The sequence below is a fragment of the Seriola dumerili genome, unplaced genomic scaffold, assembly GCF_002260705.1.
Source record: "Seriola dumerili isolate Sdu_G_001 unplaced genomic scaffold, Sdu_1.0 BDQW01000331.1, whole genome shotgun sequence".
Taxonomy (NCBI): domain Eukaryota; kingdom Metazoa; phylum Chordata; class Actinopteri; order Carangiformes; family Carangidae; genus Seriola; species Seriola dumerili.
Genome location: NW_019174586.1, coordinates 8,416,080 through 8,443,775, shown reverse-complemented (window position 1 = coordinate 8,443,775; position 27,696 = coordinate 8,416,080). Strand labels below are relative to the sequence as shown.

General features: G+C 42.2%; 1 protein-coding gene across 2 annotated transcripts in view; it reads left to right on the top strand.

The window, feature by feature from the left end:
• pcdh19 (protocadherin 19) overlaps nucleotides 1-27,293 on the top strand; it is a 53,493-nt gene extending 26,200 nt beyond the window's left edge. For both annotated transcript variants that reach the window (XM_022760268.1, XM_022760267.1), the window contains exons 3-5: nucleotides 3,083-3,141; nucleotides 4,881-5,053; nucleotides 25,634-27,293. In XM_022760268.1, coding sequence (XP_022615989.1) covers nucleotides 3,083-3,141; nucleotides 4,881-5,053; nucleotides 25,634-26,193 — 792 coding nt within the window. In that variant the 3' untranslated portion in view covers nucleotides 26,194-27,293. The remainder of the gene's footprint in view (nucleotides 1-3,082; nucleotides 3,142-4,880; nucleotides 5,054-25,633) is intronic.
• Nucleotides 27,294-27,696: the final 403 nt, after the last annotated feature.

The window sequence follows — 27,696 nt, the reverse complement described above, 5'->3', positions numbered from 1 at the left end:
AGTCCTCCAGATGAAACGGAACAATAATTATGGGGATAGAGTGGCTCTGGCCGCCAAACTGGGGCCGCTCAGATCACAACAACACATTGTCCAACCTGATTAAGTAGCCATTTGTGGCGTCCTCGCTGTAGTTAAGCAGTCCTCATCATCTTGCCTGAAACTTGACCTCCCAGCGAGATATATTGACATGTCCTCCAATTTGAGGTCAATCAGAAATGTGGGGGCAGACATTACATTTCTTTACAGGAAGCCTGGGCTAATGCATCCGATTCTTCCTCAGAATAGGCACTCATGAGTGACTCATCAATGCCCAAGGTTATGCTCTCACATGTTGGGTATTTTGTTTATTTCCACTGACAATTTGATAAATAGAGGAAATGTGGTTATCTTCACTGAATCCTTTGAGTAATGAGATGCTGCTGTGTTGGAGATGAGCTGGAGTGGAAGAGATGGTGATGCAAAAACACAGAATGGTGGAAAATTATGAACTATCTTCTTTTGTTGTACCTACCACAAATTACACAGGGCTCCATGTAAAAAATCCTGAGAGGGAATTGCATTATGGAAAGTACAGTTCCATTTCAGGACTGGAACAGCTTGAAAGCAGGGGCAGGCTGCCTTCCTCTGCAGGCCGCGCTCACACAGAAACCTGCCGTCCAAACCAATTTCAGGCTGCAGCCAGAGTGACATTCACAAGAAATTTTCTATCTTGTCTCTTAAATGAAGTTTTCCCCTTGTTACTCATGCCTTGCATTTTCATTAGTCTCTCACTGGATGCGCAGCCACTGTAGAAGATGGGGCAGTTTAATTCATGTTCACAGGAACCAAAGTGGAGAACAGGCGGAACACAAAACATACGTGTTTACAGTTCTTGTTATAGATCTAGAAATCTTATATTATTGTCTTCATATTATTATTTTATAAAAAAAAAAAAAAAACAAAACAGATATACCTTTTTAAAATGGGGCGTAAATTATAAAATTAATGAAATAATATATGTTAATATTTAATTGATGATTAATCTGAGTTGCAGTATGTTGCTACTGCCGTTACCTTTGATATTTAATGGAGTCAAGCTGAACGGGAACAAAAGGAGTCAGGGGTAATACAAGAGAACAAACATGGTGTGCTCCAAATTAAGGGCTAATAATAAAATGTTAATTAAATTCCTTTTTATGAATTATCCTCTCTATAGTAATGAGTTAAAGTTTAATTAGGGGTAAATGGTAAAAAAGGAGATGGAATGATGCTAACCTTCAGCGCAAACACATTGCATCGTAATTTAGCACACCAATCAGAGGCCTGCCCTCGCATTGTTGCTTATCATTATACAATTTTCCTGCAAAAATAATCAGGAGCAAATGAGGTGAGATGGCAAACAACAGCTTATCTTGTGATGAGTGAAGGGAAACCTCTGCACTTTGGAGAATGCTGAAAGATAACTACACCTCTGACATATACAGAAGCTCCTTAAGGGTTACAGCAACCAAAGAGACAAGAACGGCGTCAGCTTCAGTCAGATGATAATGCTGCCCAGCATGTTGTCTTTGAAGCCTTGAAAAATGGCATCAGTACCACGAATCTAAACAAACAATGACATGCATTTGATAGGATTAACAAGCTTTTACATTTTTCATAGAGTGCAAACAGGTCATAGGAGCTATTTGCCAGAGGTAAACGCCGCACATTGGCAGCTGTAATCTGCCAGCATCACTTTTATTTATGTATTTATTTATAAAAGTGATCCAAGAAGACTTGGACTAATATTTGACATTTTCTCTGCACCCCCGTCTTCACTGCTCAGACTCCTTGGCATTGTGGTTTCACTTCCACGCAGCTGAAAAAGTTCAAGATGTTCAATCCCGTTAGCATCTAATAAGGATAGTGTGCGCACAGTGGCACGCTGAGTTTACATCCAAATCTGTTTGGTCACCATGTACGACAGCTGTGCAGGGCCACTGCTACTTCAACAGCAGGCCTGTCTCAAATGTGTAGCCCGCTTGATAATCAGCAACTGTGCTCTTGTGCCTACATTAACCTTTCTTATCATAGGGGAGAATTTTTTTCAACATTGCTTTGATATCGGTACTGTAGACTTCCCTCGGAAGTCAGCCATTGACTCACAGCCTTTATCGGGATACAATATCTGCCTCGTGGAATTTTAAGTGAAGGCTCTGCTTTCTTTCTGCAGAAAACACCTGCATCTTATCAAACACTGTCGAAAGGTTCGTATCCTGCCTTTTCGCAGGACTGGGAAAGTCCTTTGAGAGGCTTTGATACCCTTTGGCCCTCTGACATCTTGCCTGGTGTGAGTAGATGCTTGGCAGATGCAGGAGGGGCTACCTGCTCAGTGTACGCTGCCTCCTCTGTCCATGTGCTCTTACTCAGACATTCTCCTTGCTAAATAAATGTTGAAAAAAAATGAATTTAGGATGCCTTTGAACTGTGTTCTCTAATGTGGGTCAGAGATCTATCGTATGCATATTCTGAAAGCCTTTTCATCTGCAATTGCGGAGTTAAGATTCCCCTGGTACACTCTTAATTTCATCTACTTCTCTTGCAGTTATTTATTTAATATTTCTACATTAATGTCTTCTCAAACATGGTAAAAGTGAAGAGTTCAGAGAAGAAAAAAGGGAAACTTTTCTTCTCCCTCTGTCTGCATGATAGTCTGTTCTCCCTAATGACTACACTTTAAAGACGGTGGGCTGACCGACAGTGGAGGGAGGGAGCAAGGGATCGAGAGCAGGGAGGGTGAAGAGGAGAAGAGAGGCTGTGCTCACTGCAGCACTCTCCTCAGCTCTCAGCTCCCAGTCAGCCTCTCTGTGTGTGTGCTTTGAAAGAGAATAGGATACAGCCCTATAAAAGCCGCGGCTGCTCACCGGGGCCTTTGTGTAAAATAACATTTCTACTGAAAGCCAATTACTGGTAACATTATTTTGGTTGCTTCCATTATTAAAAGTACCTCTCCTCTGGTTTGCCCCCCCCCCCCCCCCCCTCTCTATCATTCCTCAACCACAACCCCCACACCCACCCACTCACCCCCACCCCCACCCCCACCCCCTGCATCGCTCTCTTACAGACGGAGAATTATTCCATTGACTCCAGTTACGTGAACAGCAGAGCCCACCTCATTAAAAGGTATGTCTTGATTAGGAATTGTTAGCAGCACCTCGTTACCATTGTTATCTGTAATTGTTTTATCTAATGAGTGCACAGCTACTGTTGCAGCTGCATGTGTTCCTGGGTGTTTTTCATTCAGTGTAAGTGCAATGGGAGGATACGATTTTGGGGTAAATACCATTACACCATAATGCGTTTAGTAGACACTTGTTGAAAAGAGCCACAAACTCATACTTTCAGATTATTAGATTTCACAGAGCGGTGGAATGTGCAAGCAATGATTTTCATATTTCCAGATAACCTTATTACTCTCCTGTAATTCGGTTCGTTAGTAACACATGTGGCTCATGTACTTAATGATTACATTATATTCAAGAGATTTCTCCACCGTTGCCCAAGACAACAGATTCATAAGCAGTCAATAATTATGTTCTTTTTTGTTTTCCTTGCGTTAAGAAGTGAAGAATCGTTTTCATTGTGCATTGTTATTCAGTCCACCTGAACCAAGATATTAGATAGGGTTGCAGGAATGCGGGGTTGAAGGTTGGGATGGGGGGGTCATACAATTCCCCACAGCCACAGAGGTTTTTCTAACCAGGCTCTCCTTTGAAACTACAATTCTCCCTTTTTACATGCAGCTATGGAACAGTCCAGGCTTTCTTTTGTTTGAGGCCATCCCAGCCTTTTGAAAACCCATTATGGCAATTTCCCCCCCAAAAGATTCCCTGCATTAATGTAAACAAAGAGTATTCAAGTGTGGGGCCTCTGCAGCACACTACAAAGAAATTCCCTCAGGAGCCAGCGAGCCTATGGTCTGGGACAGGTGCAATTACAGTGATAACATCAGAGAGCCAACATTACCTCCACTGCAGTCCTCTCTTTCCAAGGCTGGAGTGTGTGAGGCTTGGGCTGGGGAATGCAGCTACCTTGTACTGTCCTTCACTTCCTCTACGTTTCTTTTTGTTTCCACACTTTTGTTCAGTCTACTTTCTATTCTTTTTCTTTGACTCTCCTATAACCTCTTTCCTCCTCTTGGATACACTCAGTCGTTTTTTTCTCACGCAAGAACACATGTTCATATATTCACCCCTATTTAGTGTTGTTTGTAAAGCAGAATTTGTTCCAGTGGGATGGAAATCAAATGAAGGGAAATCACGCTGTTACTGTGCAGCTGTTGATTGTGCCCCCCCACCCCACCCTCTTTATTGACTGTGAGCCCCAAACAAGACAGATGCTCAGTTTGTATGCTTCCAGCGTTTCCTACATCCATCTTCCTTCCAGGAATTCCTGATTACTGCAGTATTTGTTTGATTGTAGTGAGTGAGTGCCTCCTGTTTGTTCAGTGCGATGTCCTTGAAGTCAGTGCATCCATCTAAAATGTCCCTGTCTGAAACACCCCGTAGCTGCCGTGCTATCTGTGAAGGTAAAAAATGTTCACTTAATCCAAAAAGGCTCTCAACAGATTTAAAGCCTCTTCTTATTTCATGGTTACTGCCAACACAGACGCTGAAGTGTAGTGTTTAACAAAGACTTGTCCTAAAACAAATTACTATTCATCTGTTTGGAATTCATGGAAATGGATCACGTAAAAAAGGGCAAAGAATTCAGAGAAAGGACATATAAAGAAAGGGACAGAGAAAAAGACGGACAGCTACTCACATACTGTCAGAGACAAGAGGACGAAGGAGAGCATGTGAGAGAAGGTGACATGACAGTTAATCAACATTTCCCTCTCCTCCCTCCTGGCCCCCATGTAGCACATCGACATTCAAGGACCTGGAGGGGAACAGTCTGAAGGACAGCGGCCACGAGGAGAGCGACCAGACCGACAGTGAACATGATGTCCAGAGAGGACACTATGTTGACACGGCTGTCAATGACGTGCTGAACATGACCGTCCCCCCCAATGTTTGCCAGCTGCCAGACCAAGGTAAGAAAATCTGCGCTTCTACGTGAGTGTGTGTGTTTGCTGTGTGCTGTGTGTGTTTAGAGGATTGCAACATCCTTTGGAGTATGTTTTGCCAGTTTCTGAGATAAGACCAGTGTGTATTTGCGTGTGCGCTTGAGTCTGTTTTTATGCCACCAGAGCATCTTTTAAGGTGCATTATGCCCATTGCAGGCCTCAGAAGTGCAAGTATGAATAACAACACAGTTTTTTGTCTTTGATGTCCTGTTAGAGCAGCTAATGTGAGGGATCTCTGACAGCTAAGGCTACCCTTTGATACAGGCTTAGGCAACATTATTGACTGATAGTAGCCATGTCTGCTCTTGAAGCCCGGCTGTCTTCAGATGTGCTTGAATGGCAGCAATTAGGCTCACAAAGGTAGAAGGTGGGAATCTACATATCTCCACGTGCCCTCATCCATTATTCAGTGGGATCATTTAGCAGGGAATTAATGTTGATGTTTCATTTCTGACTCACCGTTTAAAAAGACATCCACTTGGTTGGCAGAAGTCAGTGTAAGGGTCATGTTCACTCTTAACTACTGCCAGTCAGACTGAGGAAGAGAGTGGGTCAGCAAGAGGGAGAGAGAGAGAGAGAGAGAGAGAGAGAGAGAGAGAGAGAGAGAGAGAGAGAGAGAGCAGAGAAAGCAGGATGAAGCAGGATGAAGCTGTCTGGAGCAGGCCAGGATGTTACTATATGCACCTGAGGGTATTTACTGAGCTCAAAGGAAACACCACATGCACAGGTGCAACGGCTCACCAGAGCACAAGAGTCAGTGTGTGTGTGTGTGTGTGTGTGTGTGTGTATGAAAATCACAGACATTTTAGGATGACTCACATTAGCAATTTTATTCTCAGTGAGAAGGAAAGACCGCACATTATATTTTAAAAGCACACTCTTGAGGACAGCACTTTACAGATCTCACTCGCTGTATCTGAACTTTACATTTGTGCTGTGCTCCAATTTGGGCACTCGTGCCAAATTTAGTTTTTCTTCCCTCAGTTAACATCGACATAATTTTGGTTCCTTTTTACCAACACTGCCCGAGCGAGGCTGTCTACTCTCTCACTGCTTTCTTCCTCCTCAGCTCATATAGAGGAGAAATTTTAATGAGCAAGAGATAACGAAAAGGAGCCCTACTTTATAAAAAAGCATAAAGGAATGAAGATTATGTGATTTTTTTTTTTTTTTTTTTTTTTTTTTAATTATTTATCTATCTATTTTTATCAGTGGACTGTGAAGTGTGTGGGTGTGGTTGAAGAAGCAGCACCAGGCGTGTGTAGGCTCTTCCTTGTCTTGTCCCTGCAATGTTTAACTTACCAGATGCTTCACTTTGAGCAATTTTGCTGTTGGTGTTGTTTGATCGGGGAAGAATAATATTAGACAACCTACACTTTAGTTCACTGGAGAAATGAAGGATGGGGTCATACATGGATGTGCCCTCATGGCCGGCAGTTTATAGCCTATATACCTGCCTCTGCCTGAGCTGAGAGATACACATGGACAGATATAGGGTCAGGGAGTATGGTGACCATTTGAATCAACTTGGACTGCGTGTTCCCTCAGTGGCATCAGACAGTAATGAACAATGAAAAGTGAATTTGCTGACTATTAGTTGCCAGCTGTAATTACTTCACAACCCGCAAAAATCCCTGTGCCTCTAAAAAATGCATGCTGACAGGTCTTCTAGTGGTGGGATCTCATTATTGGAGACAATTAGAAATGATGTACATGAAGAATATTACAAGTGGGGAGAGCTCTCTCAGGCAGCTCTTTTTTCATTAACACCACCAATGATTGTATCTGTTTCAGCAAAATGGATGCATGCCTCCTGAATGTGTAATGCAGCTCCACATTGCTGGTAAACAGAGGCAAGAGGCTATTTCACAGTGCTGTCCATTGTTTTGACCAGAACGAATAGATGATAACAAAGTATCTGTTTGGAATTACAATTAGATGGTTTGTTATTGGCTTTTCTTGTCTTTCTTTTTCTTTTTTCTTTTTTTTTTTTTTTACTGTGGCCAGCAACACACTCACTTTTTGGCCAGCTATTCTCCTCACTAACAACTTAACAAAATGGCTTCACAAGAATCTTTCCTCCCTTTGTTTTAAAAGTCAGTCAGCAGCAGTGGTCACACCAGAGAGTAATGAGAGTTCATAATTATTAAATGAATTGACCAAAGATCCTTACACGTGCAGAAATTTAATGACGGAGCAAATGAAATCGTCCCTCTATTACCATCTCAACGGTGTAATTACATAGTTAAAAGACATGGTGGGCCGACAGAGATGGGCAGATTCAGCATGGGGCGCAGTTGTATTAGGATTTTACATACTCAGATTTTTATTTTTTATTTTTTTTGTGTGTGTGACTCCTCAGGAGAACACCAGCCTCCCCATCTCCCTGCTTCATTTTCCTCTGTGAAAACTGACTTGAGTACTGTGGCAGAAATAGAACAGTTTAGTATAATATGAGAACCGCAGTGGTTCCAGTCGTGTGGTGATGTGGTTTTACTTTGAGCTCATCTGTCTTAATTGACAAAATGGACATTATCTGCTGGTTGTGAGTGAAAGGAGAGAATTGTCAGAAAACAAACAGGCATGTTCACTAAACACCCCACTGCTTAGATGTCTTCTGGGAGGAGCTCTGTTGTGTAGTGCGCCTCTCCTGCCAGCTAAGGCAGAAAACAAGTTGAGAGACTGCAATTGCCAAAGGACAACAGCACACACAAGCCGCGGATAGAAGCCTTGTGTTTTTTTTCTGTGTGTGTGTGTGTGCGTGTTATTATTGTTCTGTTTTCTTCTGTTGATAAGTGCTGAGAACAAAAGAAAGCCAGAAGGGGGAAGGAGGAAGGGTTAAACTCTCAGGCTTTTTACAGTGCAAATGTTTACCATTCCCAGCGCCATGTAAAGGTGTTGTTTGCCCAGGAGACAAGCCGTTACCTTTACACAAACACCCTGCATCCGCATCATTTTGTGGGCTTTCATGTGGGAATCCATTTGTGTGACGAGTTTCAGCTGCTAACTAACCCAGCAACATGTCACAGTCGGCATTTTTTCCCTCTGTGTCAGTTGAGGAGTTTGATATTTGGCTTTTGTCCATCATGGTTATGCTTCTTTTTTTTTCTTCAGCGGTGCGGTTTCAACAACGCTATTCATTATTCCTGCACCAGCCACTACCAAGGTAACTTTCAGCGAAGTGCTTGTGAATAGATTTTAGACTTAAATCTGAGCGAATGCCTCTTTGTTGAATCCCTGCCAAGAATCTGAAGAGCCGTGTGTGCTCTTTTTGAAAGTCTGACCTGAAATATTCTCACCCAGTGGATTAGATTTGGGAAGTGTCTGAAGAACAAATTACATTAAATCTCTTAGAATCTATAAAGGAAGGGCTATCTTTAACATGTAATGGCTCCCTCATATCTGCCTTTAGAATAAAAATGGATGATATCGCTGTAACTATAAACTGAGAAGAAGAGCTATATAAAATGAATTCCTCTTTATCTTTATAGGCATGTCTGTGAAGTTAGGGGGGGATTTGGTTGAAATGTGTGACATGCTAGCTTTGGCTCTGTAGAACCATTAGTGTCAAGGGAGAAGCAAGGGAACAGACTCAGAGGGGGCTGGTGACAAAGAGAGCTAAATCTATTTTTTTTTTTTTCGACTTTGATTGTCATAGCTCATACTTTAATTCCTCGTGGATATGGATGAGCCATGGTTTTTAAGGATTAAGATTCATGTATTGTTAAATCGCTCGAGTTATCTCTGTGGGAGGGAAATGGAGAGCATGATGCTGTTTTACAGTGGCCGATTTATGGGTTTAGACGATTGTGGTCTTGGTTTTGGAATTACTTCCAGGTCAATGTGTGAGTTTTCTTCCAAAAAAAAAAGAAAAAAGAAAGAAAAATCCCTTGTTCTTGGTTTATTAAACTCAAAGGGATCTGAGACTGCTCAATTAGCCAGAGCAGGGAACAGGCCTCTTTTATTTCTGACATATTCCTTGGCCTCCACCTCTGGAGAATATCTCTCATCTATCTGTTAGCTCCCTATGGGTGTGTGCCTGAAGCTGGAGCCTAGGAATGGAAGCCCCCTCCGTGGGCCGCAGATTTCACCATATTCCCTTCTTCCATCAGCAGATCCGCAGGGTTTCACTGTTCCTAATTGATTTCAGCTCCCCGCACCTTTTTCTCTCTCTCTTTCCCTCTCTCTCCATATGTCTTTCTGTCTTTCTCTTCTGTTTCCATCTACTGACTGCAAACATCTCCAACCCACATCTCCCAACTTTGTGCCAGTCAAGCAGTTCCCTTCCCCTGTTGAATTAAAGAAAGAGTAAAGGCACCTCACATGTTTCTCCTGCAAACTTGCCCTAAATTCAACACGGGAACATTTCTAGTTTGCAGTTCTCTGATCTACTAACGAAAATGCTGACAGGTGTCAGAATCAGGAAGGCAACAGGAACAGCGCTATGCTGACAACACGAGAGGGGGAGAGAGTGTCTGTGCGTGTGCGTGTGTGTGTGTGTGTGTGAGGGAGACAGAGATGGAGAGATGAGCTGAGAGTCTAGTAAGCAGTCTTAGCGAGGGAAAATAAAAAGAGGGAAAGAGGAAACAATCTCTCTGACAGGTAGGAGTGATATTTTTCTTTCTCTCACTCCACCATAACTGTGAATGTGCCAGAGGATTTGACTGATTCTCAAACAGCATTTGATTAAATTAAGCATCACAACTCTTCGCGTGATTCAGACTGGCAACAACATGTGTTGTGTTATGATATTTTATGATTAGATTAACATATAAACTCTATACTGGGACCATCCATTTTGATTTGGATTTGCCTAATCTAATGTGGAACCCGTGGTGGAGGTAAAATGGCTGACAGTGACAAAGAGCTCAGTGCAACACAAGCATTAAGGAAGATAGAGTGCACACACACCGCATGCTCAAACACACCAGAGAATGCTTGCTAGCAGGTGTAGTGAAGTCTGTAATGAACAATGAGAGATGTAGAGACTTGAGGAAAAAGAAAGGAATAAAATGTCATTTCAAGCTGTGTCCATCTGGGCTCGTCTTTTTTATCATGCGTACATCGCTGAATGAAATTGAGGGACTCAGTGAGGTCTCTGGCTCTGTCTTATTGAAATTACACCTAATATAATAAAACAGAGTTGACCATTATTGATTTTGCCCCTGTTAAAGCAGGAAAGACCTTTATCACTCAAAGGGAAGATGTGATTTTCATATATTTCACTGTGTAAAGCAAGTCTGGTTCCGCTCAAACCACACCACTTTTATGTCTGTTCTCAATTTTAAAAAATTGTCTGTAGCCTCTTGGTAATTTTTGTTTGCAGTACTTCCATAAGTAAACTAACAGATTCTTTAAGAATGATGCACAGAACCATCGCTTTAGTTCTTTAGTTAATTCCAAGAGGGAATAAGTTAAGAGACGTGAAGAAGGACTTAAACAAACTTGACATGTTTTGATTCTCTGTTAAGTTCTTACAAGTATTGCCTCCAGCTTCTCTTTCTCAACTGCACACACACACTAACACAGAGACAAACAAAAACACATGCAAAAGGTCTTCATCTCCAGCCCAGACTGGAAACATATCATAATGTTACAATACTATAATGGCATCCCCTGAACCCTCATTCTGCCAAAGCTCTCCTGAATATACCCAGTGTATTTAATCAGCTCAAGAGGGGACTGCTTATCTCTCTGCACTTGTCATGGATAGCGTATTGAACATATCAGAGAGAGAAATGGGAATAGTTCATTATTTTCTAGGGCTCACAATGAGCCTGATGTATCTCATTGCAGGCCCTCCACTGACAGCTCATTTTCTAGACAATCCTGGCATTCAGTTCAGGGCAAGAGAGAGAGAGAAAGAGAGAGACAGAGAAAGAGGGAGGAAACACAGAGACAGAGAGAAAATAGGGCTCCGGATCTCCATTGCTTATTCATGACGCTGTGGCATGCTAGGTGTGTTAATAATCTCCGCAGAAACCAAGTGAATCACAGTTGTTTGTTGAACATCTCGCCAAGCTGGGCCCCAATTGACAGCAGATGGGAAAACAGGGGGATCAGGGTGATCCCAGACAGAGGGAAGGAGATTAAGAACAGGTAATATGCCGAAGTTGATGGGGGCCGAGTGTGTATTAAACAGAAAGGAGAGAGTACCTGAATTTTAAATCTGTCTGAAAGGGTGTACACAGTATATTGAGTGTGTGTGCGGCCGACAAGTGTGCGTCTTTAAAGGTTAATCAGAGAAGTAGGGGAAAAGCAAGAGAGGGAGAAAGATGGCGCAAGGGCACAAGAGAGAAATACTATGCATAGGGGGGAATTCAAATAGTATAGCTATAGCGTTGTCTCCGGTCCAATCGCCTTTTGTGGCTCCGATTGATTCTAGTTCTTGTCTGAGGAACTGTGGCAGCAGCCATTTTTTTTCTAACCGCACCATTGTGTTTTTAATTCTTTGAGGTCGCAGCGTGGGCACAGCCCCATCTCCACTGCAATACAAAACAAGCAGTAATAAGACTGTGGGTTATAACAGAGGGGCTGTATGGCTGGAGGGACTGCAGCCCCCGTTACACTGTTATCACACACCTAATTGGCCTGTTTGGGAGAAAACAGGAAAAGAAAAAGTAATCCATCAATAATTAATTATTTGTTTTAATTCGATTTTTAAAATTTGATTATTTTAGTCATTACTTGTCATTTTAGTTTCTCCCTGCCCCCGCTTCACCCACATCACCTCCCACTGTTACTCAATGCTCACTTGTGTAGACATTCTCACCATTACTGCATCTTTATTTTGTACAAGGTTCTTGGTCCTCCAGTTTCATGCAGACTTGGTGCCACGGATTCTAATTTGAAGATAATTTACATTTACAGTGATTTCATCTACACATGATGTAAATTTAACATAATGAGAGGTTAACAAAGCCTCCTCTGCTATGCTTTTCTTTATTTATATCCTTCCCACCCACAAACAGTGCAAGTTCAGAGGCTGTTGCATGAAACCGTATCGTGACAGCGAAAAGGACATTGAGCCAAAGCAAATTATTCTTAATCTTTCCATAACCTTAACTAAGTGCTGTGAGTGAATAAACATAACCATAAAAATGAGTAATAACGCTGTAGTCACTACGAGACTAAGGAGATTGTACTGCAACATCTAATAAATACATCGTCTGTGAACATTTTACTGATGTTCAGTATGAACGTATTTGTTGCATGCCAAATAGTAAATTAACAACATATCCTCATTACATTTATAGAAAATGTAATCCATAATGTAATGTAATTCACAATTATATTTCCTGTGAAATGTGTGTCCTGTTGCAGATTAATTGTAAAGAAACGTTAGACAGAGTCCTGACATCTGAATTCTTAGAGTTTTAATGGAGACGAAGGAGCGTGACTACTGTATCAACTCTAATAGCTGCAGGTCAGCTGAGAGAAAGATTTTTATGGCAGTGCCAGCAGAATGTGTCCCCAACTGATTAGCCATTGTTGTCAGAAGTGTCAGGAATGCAGTTTGTGTCAGTAACATTAAAGATGGCCACCAGAACCACTCTGCCCCTAGGACAGAAAATAAAAGGTAGGGCACCTCTCTAGAGTCCCTAATATTCCTCTACAAAAGCATGACTCGCTACAGTGCTGTTGCTGAGATGGTATGACTATAGACTGATGCCATGTGGAGTAAACAACCTGATGAGGACATACTATACACATAGACTAACTCAAAGGAGCCACAGTGTGTGGCTGGAAGTGGGCAGGATAGTCGCAGAGTGACTGCCAAAGCAAGGCTTGTATTACAGGGATCCCAGGATATCAGACACCAGGCGGCCTGTGCTCCCTCCAGGCAGGGCAGAGTCTGGCAGCTGGCCCGTAGCCCAGATAGCTATAATCAGCTCCATTACCTGTAGCACTGAGTCCCATTTAGGAGCCCTCATAGTGGAACCATGGCTATACTGCGGGGATTAAGGATGCTGTGAAATTTAGGAAAAGTACAAATAGCATGCAGTTGCACACGTTATAGCTACACCTGCTGCAAACACAGACATTGTACACACAGGAGGATATTGGTACATACTTGCCACACAAACGTGTAGTGAATGGGGAGAGATTTTCTTGGCATTATGTGTCTTGGCGTGAGGCATTTGTTTTATCTCACGCCTCTGTGAAAGGAAAGATTAAGAATATACTCTGCTCTGTTTAAGGGGAAAATCAGCTGTCTTCTGACAAGTATATTGTAGCCTGCAGTTTTCTGTCCAGAATACAAAGAGACATTTATCACTGCAGCTGGGGTGAGGGAGGAAGAGGGGGGGGGTCTCTCCTGTGCTGCAGCAATGTGCATTTCTTTTTTTAACCCCTATTACTTCCTCACTGTGGGAAAAACACTATACCTCCATCCTCTTTAATCCATTTGAGATTTCCTACATTTTTTTTTCTTTCATTTCACTGCGTCCCCCCCAATGCCTTTGTCATATCCATCCTGGTTTTTATCTTGGTTCTCATCACCTTGTTTCTCCTGACAACATTATAACTCAGATGGAATATGTAGCAGATATATGTAAAGTTATGTCGTCCTCCTCAGTTGTGGCAACAAAAGGTTACTACCTCAGGCATACTGCTATAATATTTCCATATTCTGCTCTCCTCATGTATATTCAGTGAGAATGATTTATTCTGTCACATTTTATAGCTGCTGAAATGTAGAATTTCTCTTGCAGAGGCCCTGCACATACTGTGAAGCACGGCATGGCAGAATGTGCTCTTTGGATTTGTGCTCGGCAGAAGTTAAACAGAGGTTAAAGAGAAGTCATCCAAACCACCTCTATCATTACTATCTTTCATTCACCAATTAGTGTCAGTGTTCCTCGCTGTCCCCTAGATGACCTTGCAGGGATGAGCTCACTATGTTGTAATTCAACATTTTGAGAGGTGGCAGGCACATGGTGGCTGCTGGTGACCCAGATTATAAACTATTGATGAGAGAGTGAAGGCACAGTAACAGAGAGGAGGGGGTCCGCTGAGGTTTGCTTGGACCCAGGGAGCCTCCCCTGACCTTTTCTTGGCCACCGATCTCCACTAGCTCCACTTGCCTGCATTTCGTCTTTCACCACGTCTTCATATTCAAGAACGTCTCAGTCTTTTAAACCTCTGGGTTCTGTGTTCTGTGTGCTCCTTATTCAATCAATTAACATGCACACGAGTCATTCAGATGAAGGAAACGCTTATTGCTGCTGAACTTGACAGGGTCATCATAGTTGAATGAAGATCAATACACCAGAGTTTACCAACTAGTCCATCTGACCGACTGTGGCGTACATGTTCTGTAGTCAGATTTATGCCTGTTTTGACTCTTTTCATGTGTGAGAAAGGTCAACAGCTGAACAGGATGCAGTGGTGTTTCTGCACTGAGGCTTAGCTGGCGGTGGCGGATAATCAAATTAAAGTAAATTCACCAACATTGCAAACATTATTCACAAAGGCCCTCCATTCTTGTATGGTCCTGCTAATAAGATGTTTCCTTTAGGCTACCACGCATCTTTCTGGCCATTAACCTAATCATCATATCACATTATGTAAAATCAGGTCAGTGTGGACCATAAAAAATACTACAATACCTATTACATTAATGTGCTTATTTACAGAAATAGTCTGGAAAACACCTTTAATACATTCCAGGAGGCTTCACTGTTGTTCCTTCCATATTTAATTAACTGAGAGGCAGGATTCACTCAATGGGTGCATCTTGCTAGCCAAATGTCACTTATCAAACCCCACTGTCCCCCACCTCCTTAAATTTGAGGAAAAAGGTAATGGGAGAGGTCGGCTGTTAAGTTTAATGGCATACAGGAAAGTCTCAGAATGGCTCTTTTTTAATGATGTGCCTTTTCTCATGCAATCCTCGTTAAAGATGAGGCCAGAATGCATGGGGGGGGGGGGGGGGGGGGGGGGGACTGTGGCCAGACACTGCACTACCCCCCAACATCTGTGAGATCTGCAGTGGGGGTCTCAGGCCCCTTTGTGTGTTCTCCAGCACATCTTAGAAATCCTGTGCTCTTTCTGTTTTCAGCTCACATTAGCATCAGAAAATAAATAAAGCAAGCAATCAGGCTGTGACCTCTTATATCCATAGTAGCTAATGCCAGATCCCACCCCACCCCCTCCTGTCTCCCTCCCCCCTCCCCCAGCTCCTCCGCTGCATTCTACATAGGTTTAACTAGCTTGGATTTGCAACTGAATGTCAAGCTCGGGGTTTGGCTTTACCACAGGGCAGGTTGTTCCTCAGCAGTCTCCAGAGAAACAGAACTCGAGGAGCGAAGGAATTGAATCTTTGACACCTGTCACTTCCACTCTGCTGCACCTTGCTCCCTTGCCACACATAAGGACTTTTCATGTCACAGCTCAGCATGTTATCATGAGTGGGCACAAGGCCTGAGAAATCCAATTACTACCACTGTGTCAGTCCCCTGCCATCATCCTTATGTATGCTATAGTCATGTTCTTGAAATCAGAGAAGATGTGGCTATTAGTTCCTTCTCTTTTCTTCAGTCCAGGCTCCCACCTCCATTTCGGTCTGTGTGTCTTAGATATGAGCTGCAGCTCTTCTCATGGACTGCCTCACTGCTGACAATCGTCTATATGGTGCAGCACAGGGTGGTGGGCGGCTAATGCTACGGACATTGGTTCTGACTGTCTGATACTAAGTGGTATCATGGTGCAGACCTTACTGTGGTGAATAAAGAAGAACCGGGGAGAGAGTCATCATGCCTCCCCGATGCCAACCAGAATAGCCTTTTGTGGCTTGGAAATAGTGTTAGAAAGGCCTCCCTCTCGCTTTTTCCTCTGCCCAGCAGGTGTAAATCTAATGCATCTCCACACAGCAAGGGCTTCGCTGTGTTTTCCTTATTTCTTTTATTTGCGCCTTGCCCCTGAGTGACGCTGTCAATCTGGTCCAGTGGGAAACAGGGAGACTGTCTTTTCAAACCTCTAACGGTGTCACAAGGTGGCCCACCCACTCATACTGTATATGTTTCTGCATGCTGAGTTAAACCTGCCCATTGCACTACATACTACCACACTCACAATGTTACAGTGTCCTACTTCCAGAGGTTGTTTAAACTGTCGGGAAAAGGGAGAAGTGGAATTTCTTCTTTTTTTAAAAAAAAAGCAAGAAAAAACTGAAGAAAAGAAGAAAAGGAGAGAGAGTCGGTACCATGCTGGTGCTTCTGCGACAAGATGAAATGGAATATAAAACACATAGTCCTGGCTGACACAAAGTGAACATGACTGAATGAGAAGCCACATTATATTAATTATGTAAGGCCACTCTTTTGAGGCAAAACAGAAGCTCACAGTGAGAGAGGAAATCCTAAGATATTGGTATGCTGCCCAGTGTGCTGTCCCCGGTTGTTTGGAGCTCGACACATTTACAGGCTCTGAAGTATTGTGTTTACATAATACATTGTTCAAATTCATTAAATCATAAATCTATTTCCCCACACTTGATTAGTTGTGTTTTTTGACTGTGGGGATGAAATCGTGGATTCACAAATAGAAATATTGGCATTGGTGAAACATCTTCAATTTGTCATGGACTTCTTGTTTATTAAGGAAAAGCTCAATGCCACACAAAGCATTATTTTTCCATCATCCAGTGATATATTTCCTGACATTTGCAGTTTGTATTTTCTCCTCTTACACTTGTTTAATTGAGATTAATTACAGCTGATAACATACCTATAGATCTGTGTGGGAATATATAATTGTCACTCTTTGTTTACTCAGAATGAGATAAAGTGACCTCAGCGACTCATCTGACACAGCCGCTGTTTTTTCCTCACACTTCAACATCAATGATCCGAGTCCATAGTGCTGCCATCCCGGAGCCAACTCTCGTCCTCTCCGTCGTATAACTTTCATCTACCCCCCCATCCCCATTCACAGATGTAATTTAAGAGTCTGTTTCTCTCCCCCTTGTTTCTCCCACACTCAAGGGTTTAGGAGCAAATTAGCTTGCTAGCTCGGTCAAGCTTAAACACAGAAATGCTGCATTTGTTCCAGTGTATTTAAAGATGTCCTCTGCCGATGCATTGTGGAGGAAACGAGCCAAGCAGACAGAGGCAGGCAGGCGGTCTGGCTGGCTCGGATGGCAGAGTGGGCAGGTCTGCAAATGGGACACCAGAAGCCTGCTGTGCTGAGTTTTGGGAGTGCATTGTACTGTTGTTGTGGGCCTGGAGCGCCAGAACACAGGTTAATTTGAGGCCCATCATTAGAGGGGCAATTTGGACGCTGAGAATTGACAAGGGTGGCATTTGCTATGTCATTACAGTGAAGTACATCCTCATCACAGTATTACACCACAGTTGAACTACTACCTTGGAAGTAAATTGTATATATAAGTAGTGTATGTTCATTTGTGTAATCTTCCTCACAGATTGTTTGTATTCATAACATCATTGCTTAACTATTCGACATTTGTTAGCCCTGATTTTGAAGTACAGTTTTTATATCTCAAAATTAGTGCCTTCAAATCGTGAAAGAAAAAATTATACTTCTGGAATAAATAGAAGCGTGACTTGTATATTAGATTAAATGTCTATTATCTGTTACCTGTTAAACTCCAGCCTGATGATTGCTAGACATGGCTGTGAAGGTCAAGAACTCAGCAGTGTGACAACGCACCAAAATAGCACTAACTGTACACTAACTGCATTTTGCCATAGTTCTTTTGTGTTTATCACTTACACCTTGTGTTACATGTGTGGAAATAGTTACAACCACTAACAGAAAACAAAAGCTTTTTTTTTTTTAACAGACAGTGCCCCTCCAATCAAGTAAGACTGCCATTCTCTCTCATTTGCCTCAGGACACTTTTCAGTGATTCCTCTCTGCATGATGTTTCACCACAATTTCCCATTTTAACTGGAAATATATCACATTATGTGAGAAAGATGAGCTCAAGTTGCAGTTTAATTTTGACTTTAACTGCATTCTTATTCATCCTGCACCTTTCATATTTTAAAATAATTATCCCTTTAAAGTACTTCTAACCCAAAGACGAATTTCCTCTGATGAAATTCATCACTGAATTACATCCCTGATTAGTTTTTCTTGGAAATGTTATATGTGGCCATGAAATTATCTAATTTACTACCACAAAGTTATTAAGCTGATTTCCAGTTCCAATGACAGCGATATGTTTGGCATCATTATCTTCTAGCAGGGGAAAGCAAAGACATAATACAAGTTCTTTAACAATTTGCAGTTATTTTCTGTATGAACATAAACCCAAACCTTTAACCAAAATACACTTAATGAACCTCCCATCATCATAATGCATTCACAAGGGGAATATGGATGTATGTCCTAATTCTAGTTACTCATAGGTTTTTGGATATTTATGTACATAGGACCGGACGCCGTTGTCAAATAGAACAATGGTGTTTTAGTCCGTGTGTTTTATTTTTTCGTAGTTGCCCAGCACATCCAACTGCACAGCCACATCCCGAAAAACCTGTAAAATAACTTTTTAAAAATAACAATCTAATCCCCTCTGGGTAGAATGACACAGAAATTTTGCAAGCAGCAATATAAGTAGTGTGTGCAGTGATTCGCCACAACCTGAACATAATCTGTTCTGTGGTTATTTTTCCATCATAATCATCAGTGTTTCAAGGTCCAGTATGGACTGCACAAAGGAAGAATGCCCTTTTCTCTAACACGTCTCTGCATGTTGCTGGATTGGCAGTGTGGTTGAACAGTTGGGCACAGTTCAGGCCAACATGATACCAGCCTCCACAGCCCAGCGGCTGTCTGGTGTTTTGTGGACACATTTGTACATGTATTGTATTGGTGCTGTTGCTTATCTTGGGAACCTCTCTGCAACCTCTTTTTGTTTCTGTTCAGCCAAGTTCAGCCAAGTTCAGCCATATGCAACCAGGCTTAGGTCCCTCTGCCTTTGTGTCTGGGTTAAATCCAGTTCAGAGTGCCTGTTGAGAGAGTTAAACGGTCACTGGCTCATGTAATGTATGAAAATCAGGGCATGAATTATGGTATTGGCTGGTCTGAAAACCTACAGATCACACAAGATCTCATCATTTTAAATCCTGCCCCTCCAAGCATTGTATGTGTTATGATAGGAGCCAAGGGTAATGCTCCCGCAGCCTTAAAAAACTGCTCCTGACACACTACAACCTCTAGGAGGTGATGGGAGCAGGGCACAGTAAGGTGAGAGAATCCTCTCAGCAAAATAGTATTTGTTGCCGGGGCATTGAAACCAGCCCACCCACGTATGTCATCATGACAACCAGCTCGCATTGTTTCCACTACATCAAGCAGTCCATTGGCTAGTGGTCCTGCTTTTGAACAAAACAGTGTTCTGCGATGACATAGTGATTTATAAAACAGCATAGCGATTGCTTTTTTTCCTCCTGCTGCTGTTACACAGCTGTTAAACAGATGCTGTTTGTACCAATTTAGAAGCTAGTGCATTGTTTGTCAACACCGGTTTGGAAATTCATTCTTTATACCAGGACCTGCTATAAAATGCACAGGCTGGGCTGGATGGGCCAGCAGTGTAGGAGGAAACAGAGACAGTGGAAGTAAACGTTTGCAGAATTTGGTTTGAACTGTTGTTAGCCTTTAAAACAATTATTGACAAATGCTTATAAAGAGCACGGCGTGTAAGACTGGCTCCAAATGAAGTTAACTTGCCATTTTGCATCAGCTTTTGGGAGGACATGGGCAGGCCTGGTAGAAGTGACAAGCTGTCACACACTCTCAACAGTGCTGGATAGATTAGACAGGGAATTTGTTCTTGATGAATTGACTGGTACTAATGCACAGAAATAGAACCAGGGCCACACAAACCCCTGGCTTCACCGGGCATATGACAGTACTAACAAGGCTGCCCAGTGAGTCTAATTTCCTCGACAATTAATATTTGACTGGGAGAGTAAAAGGGGATTCTGGTCAGATAGGCAGAAATGAGAGCAGGAGATTTTGGGTTGAAGGATTTATTTAATTACACCAATGTACGTGAGACAGCAGTACTGATGAGATGAAAGAGGAGGACAGAAGGAGGAGAAGCATAAAGGATGGGCTTGTGTGGGAAGCTGCGAGGGATGAATCTGGGGGTGTCGGCGGGGGAAGCTTGATGTGACTGAACCAGATGCTGTGGGGAGAAGGAGAGGACTCGGCGCTGTGTAGAGAATGATGGCTTGCATGGTGCAGTAAGGGTGCCCCTCTACTGTTTGTAAAAACAAGACCATCACACTCCATCTTGCCGCTCCCGCAGGAGCCAGGCCTCCAGGCTGATTTATGGCCCACAGACTGAATTGGCTGGCTGGGATGACAGCAGCGCTTGGACTCTCCCTGGTGAGTAGTGTAGGAGGCTGCTTGGCCAGACCTCAGCCTCAGCTGGCCGTAGAACTGTCCTCTGCTGTAGTTAGGGCAGACTAGATGTTAAGCTTCATCCCCAGCGTTAGGATCAGGCAGGGCCAAGCCTGTTAGATCTCGAGCATGCTTTGGACTCCGAGTACCAACCAACCACAGTCACCCTCTATTCATATTTTCTGAATTTTCCTCCCCTGTGATACTTCCATCAGCTTCTGCATCACAGGCTCGATCAAGACTCTGTAGTAGCAATTTAGATTTAATCAATCTTTGCCATGTGACTGCCAGGATGGAAAATTAATATGGAGAGCAATTAGAAAACAGCCATCTCACTGTCAAAGATACACTGGAATACCAAAATGAGAGCAGAAAAATGGTCGGCATTTTAGCAGCGAATGAAAACCTTCTGTAGACCACTCAGACATGGCAGGAAGCGTTGGCTCCCAGGCTGTCCTCAGGAGAGGTCAGCAGGGCTGTAGCCACATTTGTTTAACTTTTTTGTAGATTGAATTCCTTTGGATTTTATGCCTCTTGCACAGAAATGAAAAGAGACACAATGACAGAGTTGCTGTTGGTTTTATCAATCACCGGAGCTGAATAATTGTCTTCTCAGACTATAGACAGGCTATATTTGATAGCTTCGTCACAGCAGCTTGATAGCATTTGATATGGAAAAAAGGTGGGGTGAAAACAGGAAATCAAAGAGGATCATTAAAGTCTATGCAGGCCACAAATAAATCACATCTAGGTTTAAATTGTTTAATTTATTTTCTTTCATAATAGCAACGTCACAGTGACGTCTACATTAAACTGTCTGGATGTCTGTTCAGGAGTGTCTGTTTTCATACGACAAGCAGGATCAGGACGTTTATTGTTACTGCTACAACAGAAATGTCAGCATACAGAGGAAATACAAAAAAGTAGTTTAAGCCAAAAGTGGCAGACGTTCCTTGTAAAATGATTTATCATGCCACACTGTTGTTCCAAATTCTTTTTAGGGTTCATCATGCTGTAAAACCAAACTGACTGAATTGTGTCATACTGCAAGTCCCCATTGCCTCGTGGCTTCAGTTAAACTAAGAAACACAGAATGAGGATTTTGTCACTTGAATCTGGGTTCACGTCGACTCAAACCCATCTCTGGCCCTCCAATCTGGCCTCCTGTTTCTTGTGGCTGCTTACACTCATTTTATAGGATTACATCATTGTTTTCATCCTTGAGGCTGTGTGCACTACTTTTGGAGGGAAAAGCGTCTGTGTTCTCCAAGCCAGGCTCCATGTGTTAGCCAAACAGGACGCAAAATAGCTGGCGAAAGCTCAGGGAGTTTTTCGGGGAGTTGCTTCTCTCAGTGAACACATCCCTTCCCTTTTGTGTCAGGAGATTTTAGTCTTTTGCTGATTCTTCTCTTTTTCCCACATTAGCAACAAACAAATAGCACCTCCAGCTACATGACATGAAGGGATCATTATATGCTTTGCGCAAGTGTAAATTGAGCAATGAGCTTGTCAGGTTGTGGGATCCCCATGCTGAGGCTGAAGATCTGTGTGCTGTAACTTGAAGTTAAGACGCCTTCATCTGATTGAGAGAAGCACACAGGATTGAATCGGCTGCTGGCAGGCTGCAGATGCGAGATGAAATGGCAGGGAACGTGTGGGTTTTCTCCCCACGCTGATGCAAAGTGATGCTATTCCAGGTAACTACAAACAGAAAAACATGGCCAGCACTATCAGGAGAATTTGGCTTTTGTATTTGAAGTGGCAATATTTATTTTTTTCCAACACCATGCACATCAGTACATACATATTCAAAGTGCTCCCTCGTGCCTTTGCCAGTCTTTGGACCTTAATTCAGTATTAAAGTGCAGTATGTCTGATTTGATAGCAGCGCTGTGCTGCTTGATACATGGATTTTTTTTGCCTCCACTGCCATTAGATTGTTTGTATTTTAAATGTGGAAGACTAAAAAAAAACACACAGTGGGCCTCCACCTCCCGATGGAGCTCCCTCAGTAATTAATAGGTATTAAATCGTTGACAGGAAATGTTCCCAATGACATCCTGCTCTGTACTGTACTTTAAGTCTGTTCCTGGAACTGATTGGCAAGCTTATTTTCCTGATGACTTTGAATGCACATTCACAGCAGGAGGTGCCTTCACTGTCTTTCATTCTGTAGTTGGTGACTTCCAAACCAAACTACAGCTGTAAAAGCCATTAATTCATCTCTTACCATTACAGTTTGCTCGTTTTTTGGAATAGGAGGAGATTGTGTTTTGTTAGAGGTCGATGGCCTGTCATTTCTTTTATTTAAATTTTGTCTCCTCCATTTTTTGTGGGTCTTTTAGAGCAACATCTGCGTTTTATGAAGCTCTGAGCAGAGGCAGGATGTGTGAGTGTTAATAGCACTTGGCTTTCATAACAATGTCATTTACAACCCAGTTGCTTTCCCATAGACCCCTAAAGGAAAAGAGAGAAAATGGCATTCATTGCATATGCATGCACTGCTAAGCAGAGAGCACACAACTTGTCTATATTTCTTTGTGCCTTGAGGCTTTTCATGCTTTAGAGAGTGCTTCAGGCTATAGAAAAAACCCTAAGTATTTAGAGGAAATTGCATTCATTACCAAGATGCTTGTAAATCTTTAATCAGTGGAGAAAAAGATCTACTTTGTCAAACATGTCAAACAAGATTTGGGGAGAAATTTAATATAGAGCTCAAGTCTAGCACCTTGTGTATTTTAGTGCTAGTTTTATGTTACACTGTTCAAATGCGTGTTGCATGCTTTTGAACATATACCTGAGTTTATTACATGAGTTCTTCAATGCTAACAAGTACTAAAATATAATCTTTCCAAATAGCTTGCAACTATGACTAAAGTATTTTCTGTCTACAGCATCTTTTTTGTCAGCAATCTATCAAAGAAAAGGCATCAGAGAGAGTGAAGTTCAAAATACAGTTAATGAAAAAGCTGTTACATAGGATTAGAAAAGAACATGGGATTTGAAAGGGCTTTAGAAATACTGTTGCAGTGGACAATCTAATCCAGTGTGTGGGCATGTTTTTTGTGTTTTTTTCTTCTTTTTTTTTTTTTTTTTCTTCTTTTTTTTTTTTTTTTTCTTCTTTTTTTTTTTTTTTTTCTTCTTTTTTTTTTTTGATTTCATCGCTCCCCGTCATGTTCCCGGTACCTGGTAAAGACTTTCTGTTGTGATTACATTATTACTGTCTGATTGGATCCCTTCTGTTTAAACAAAACCCCCAGCTTCATGCCTTTTGTGTCCTTGATTGCTGCCAGAGCAGTTCCTTGGACCAATCAGCATTCATGCAAATTTACATACATACAGGAGCGTGACTCGTAGAAAATATATTCAGTCTGCTCGTTCTTGCCTTTCAGCCTCATCAAATGATTTGAACAGTATACCGATTTTATAAAACTGCCTATTTACACAGCATTATGGATAATGTGAATAATAGTATGTAATAATATTATAACATTAATATTTTCACCCTGAAAGAATCCTGCAAGAAGTTAACTTGTGTGATGACATTAGTGGTGTAAGTGTAGACCACGTTTCAGATGCTTATTACAATGCTGTCCCTTGTAAGGGAGAGAGTGTCTGAAGCTGCATTTACTGCAGAGAATGCCGTGTCTGTGCGTGTCAGTGTGCGTGTGCATTTAGGCAGACATGATGAAAGGAAGATAATTCTGTGTCGCCTCTGTCTCACTATGAAGCATTCATGTGGACACTGGTCACTCATCATCTGCAGTCTTGGTGCTGGTGTTTATGTTTTCTGCCTTCAAGCAAGATGATTCCTCCAGAACTCCACTGCCCATATTCGGGTTCAAACAGCCCATGATACCCTTTACTCATTCATCCAGTCATTTAGTCACCATGTTATCTGTCAGTCTCATCAGATTATACTTTATGAGAAACAGCTCTGGCATATCTGGCCCTGAAAAGCCTGTCTCCAATCTTTAAATATCGATCCCCAGGGCCTAAGCAGAGGTGCCTCTCATGAGTGCAGGAAAGAAGGGAGAAAAACAGATCATTAGTGATTTTAATTAGGTGATCTGTCAAGCTGCGATTGCCAGATGTAAACGTATGCATTTGGGTCGATGGCAATCCCTCTCACAATCCTCTCTTGTCACCTTGGGCCTGTGTAACGGAGGATGGCTCTTGCTAGAAGTGAAACAAGCAGTAGGGGAGCTCAGAATTGTGTCATTGCATATCTCCGTGGCAAGTTCTCTCTCGAGATCGGAGCTGGTGGAAAACACAACAGCACGGTGGCAAAGAGAGATATTGGAAAATGGATTTTTTTTTCGAGGGCTGAATGATATTGAAAAGTTGTTCTATTAATCTTTGTTATTATGATCAACATTTTTTCTTTACACTAGTGAACGATGAGTGAAATAATGCATAGATTTAAAATTTCAGTTTTTTGGTTTTTTAGAAGTGTATATATATATTAATGACAAACAGGAAAAGAAAAATTACAGCGTAAGAACGCCTGACACTTTATGATGATGCAAAAATTGTGTTGAAAGTCCTTCCCCTCCTACACAACAAAGTACGAAAGAGTGCAGTTATACAGACGCAGACAAATCTTTTTTTCACTCCAGCGTTAAACATCATTACATATTTATAACTCGGCGCCAGATGACAGAGACAGAAAGGGAGAGAGAGATGAACCAGGCAACAACACCGCAACTCGTCTGGCGTGTCTCTCTGAGATATCTGATTGCACTGTTTAAACCTGCCTTTCGTCTAGTGTTGCTACAGAAAACCCAATTATACAAGAGCTGCAAATGGACTTTTGATTTAACAATACATAATTTAATTGCCGTATTAGAAGTGCCCCAAACATCCAGCTCTAGTTATCAGTGAGGAGTGTTAACAGGACTGCAGTCTTGAGCAGATGCAGGAATGCAGTACAAGTCAAAGGAAGTCATTCACTAATGTTCAACTTGTGGGCTCTTTTAATTAAAACAAAATGCAGCATTGTTTTTCTTTTTATTTAATGACAGATTTGGCATACCAAAATCAAATGAAGGCCATGTGGGAGAATTAGCATTATGTGATCTGTGTGCAAATAAGTATAAAGTTGAAAATCAAGCCGGTTTCGCAGACAAAGCTAACAGTCGTGTTTTCTCTTTGTCCCAACAGATCCCAGCGAGGGCTTTCACTGCCAGGATGAGTGTCGCATCCTAGGCCACTCTGACCGTTGTTGGATGCCTCGCGTCCCAATCCCAGCACGTGCCAAGTCACCCGAGCACAGCCGTAATGTCATCGCTTTGTCTATCGAGGCCACCACAGTGGATGTGCCCCACTACGAGGATGGCACCACCAAGAGGACTTTTGCCACCTTCGGCAAGGATGGGCCTGAGGACGTGGAACGGGGAGAGATAAAGGGAAAGCGGACTCAGGAGTCTCAGGTGTGTAGCCCCAAGGCCAATGGAGGGGCTGTTCGTGAAGCTGGCAACGGGCGCGAGGCAGCAAGCCCCATCACTTCTCCTGTGCACCTGAAGAGCCCAGTGTCCAAGCCGTCATCTGCCTACAACACACTGAAATGCCGCGACGCGGAGCGAATTGCCAACCACAGCCTGCTGCGGCAGCCGGAGGGGAAGGACAGTGAGCCGGCTGTCAGGGAGATCAACACGCTTCTCCACGATGGCCGAGACAAGGAATCCCCCAGCAGCAAGCGCCTGAAGGACATTGTGCTTTAGCGAGCTTCTCTACGACACACACCAACATGCATACACACATACAGTGTAAACTCACATATATATACCCCGCAATAGCTGTGTGTACACAGAAGAAAGTCCAGCTGTGGAAGTAGAGAGACACACCCATTTGCAGTATACAATATTCAAGAACCAGCTTGGGCTGACGATGATGAACTGTAGTATGCTGCAGCTAGTTGTGTGCTCAAGCCAAGGTAGTGGATGTGGCTTTGTTGTAGTCGCAGTACTTTTTCCTTGTTTGCTTTTTGTTCAGTTTTCTTGTTATCAGTCTGCATTTTGTGGACAGGCAGGTTACTGTGGACTGCATGGACATGGCCGGTGGAGCTCTCCAGCCCTTGCGCCAAAGCAGGACAGTACATGTTTGGACACCTGAGGTGCCAATTCATAAGTACAGTTATGCCTTTTGAACTACTTTTGTATCACAAACTGATATTTGCCTTCTTTGGTTTTGCAGTTTGTTCTAGCTGCCAAAATCGCTCTTTGTTCCTTTGTATAGTGAGCTCCGTCAGTGTAATAAACAACAACAGACATACACAGGATTCAGCTAAAAATATCCTCAATTTACTTCAACAGTTTTCAGTGCATTCAGGAGAAGGGAAGGGAGGCCTTTCAGTCTCATTTGCTCCTCTCCCTGACTAATAAGAGAAACTTTCTCTGCATATCCCTGAGGACATCCTAGTGTCATCAGACTGTGAGGTCTTTACAGTATTTATATTTTATCACGGATGGAGCTAAATGAACTCTCACTATCTGCCCAGCCGCTCTGAACACTGGAGGATGGACAGACAGATCCTTGTGTTCAAATTGAGTTGTATGAAAAAAAAAGACTTATGGCTTTTGAAATCTCCTGTGCCCAACCTTGATTGTAGCCAGTGGAGCACAAATTAGAACTTTGTGCTCTGGTCTTGTACTTTTTTTGACTTTTGACTATGGGGCTAGGATAGAAGGGATCGTCACTCATGTCTTGCTATGTGAAACTCTGTATAGGGTTTACTATTATCATTTTTAATAACCTGTTGTTATGTGACAATCCCTTTAATGTTTTGTTTCAAGAGAAAAAACAAATAAACATTGGTGTTCAACTGAAGCTACAGTAGCGTTTGTTACACAAACACAAAAATAAAAAAAAACATATATGCCAAAATATATTTTATAAATAATTTAAAAATGTATAATGAGAATATTTAATGCTGTGTAGTTATTTTATGAGTAAGTTATACTTGAAATTAACTTGCTTTTGTTCATTTGTCTTTTGCTTTTATATTGAACTTGATTTGTTTTTTATTTTCAAAATGAACTTGGATTATTTTTTTGTTTACTGTGTGACCCCTGGCAACTGTTGACTTGCAGTCTACCTTGTTGTAAAGAGTTTCTTATTGGTCAGTTCTTGTGCCATCAAGTTTCTGTGTGGGCTACTAGAAAATGTAAAAAGACAAAAAAAAAAAAAAAAAAACAACAAAAAAAAAAGCGATTTCAGCACCAACA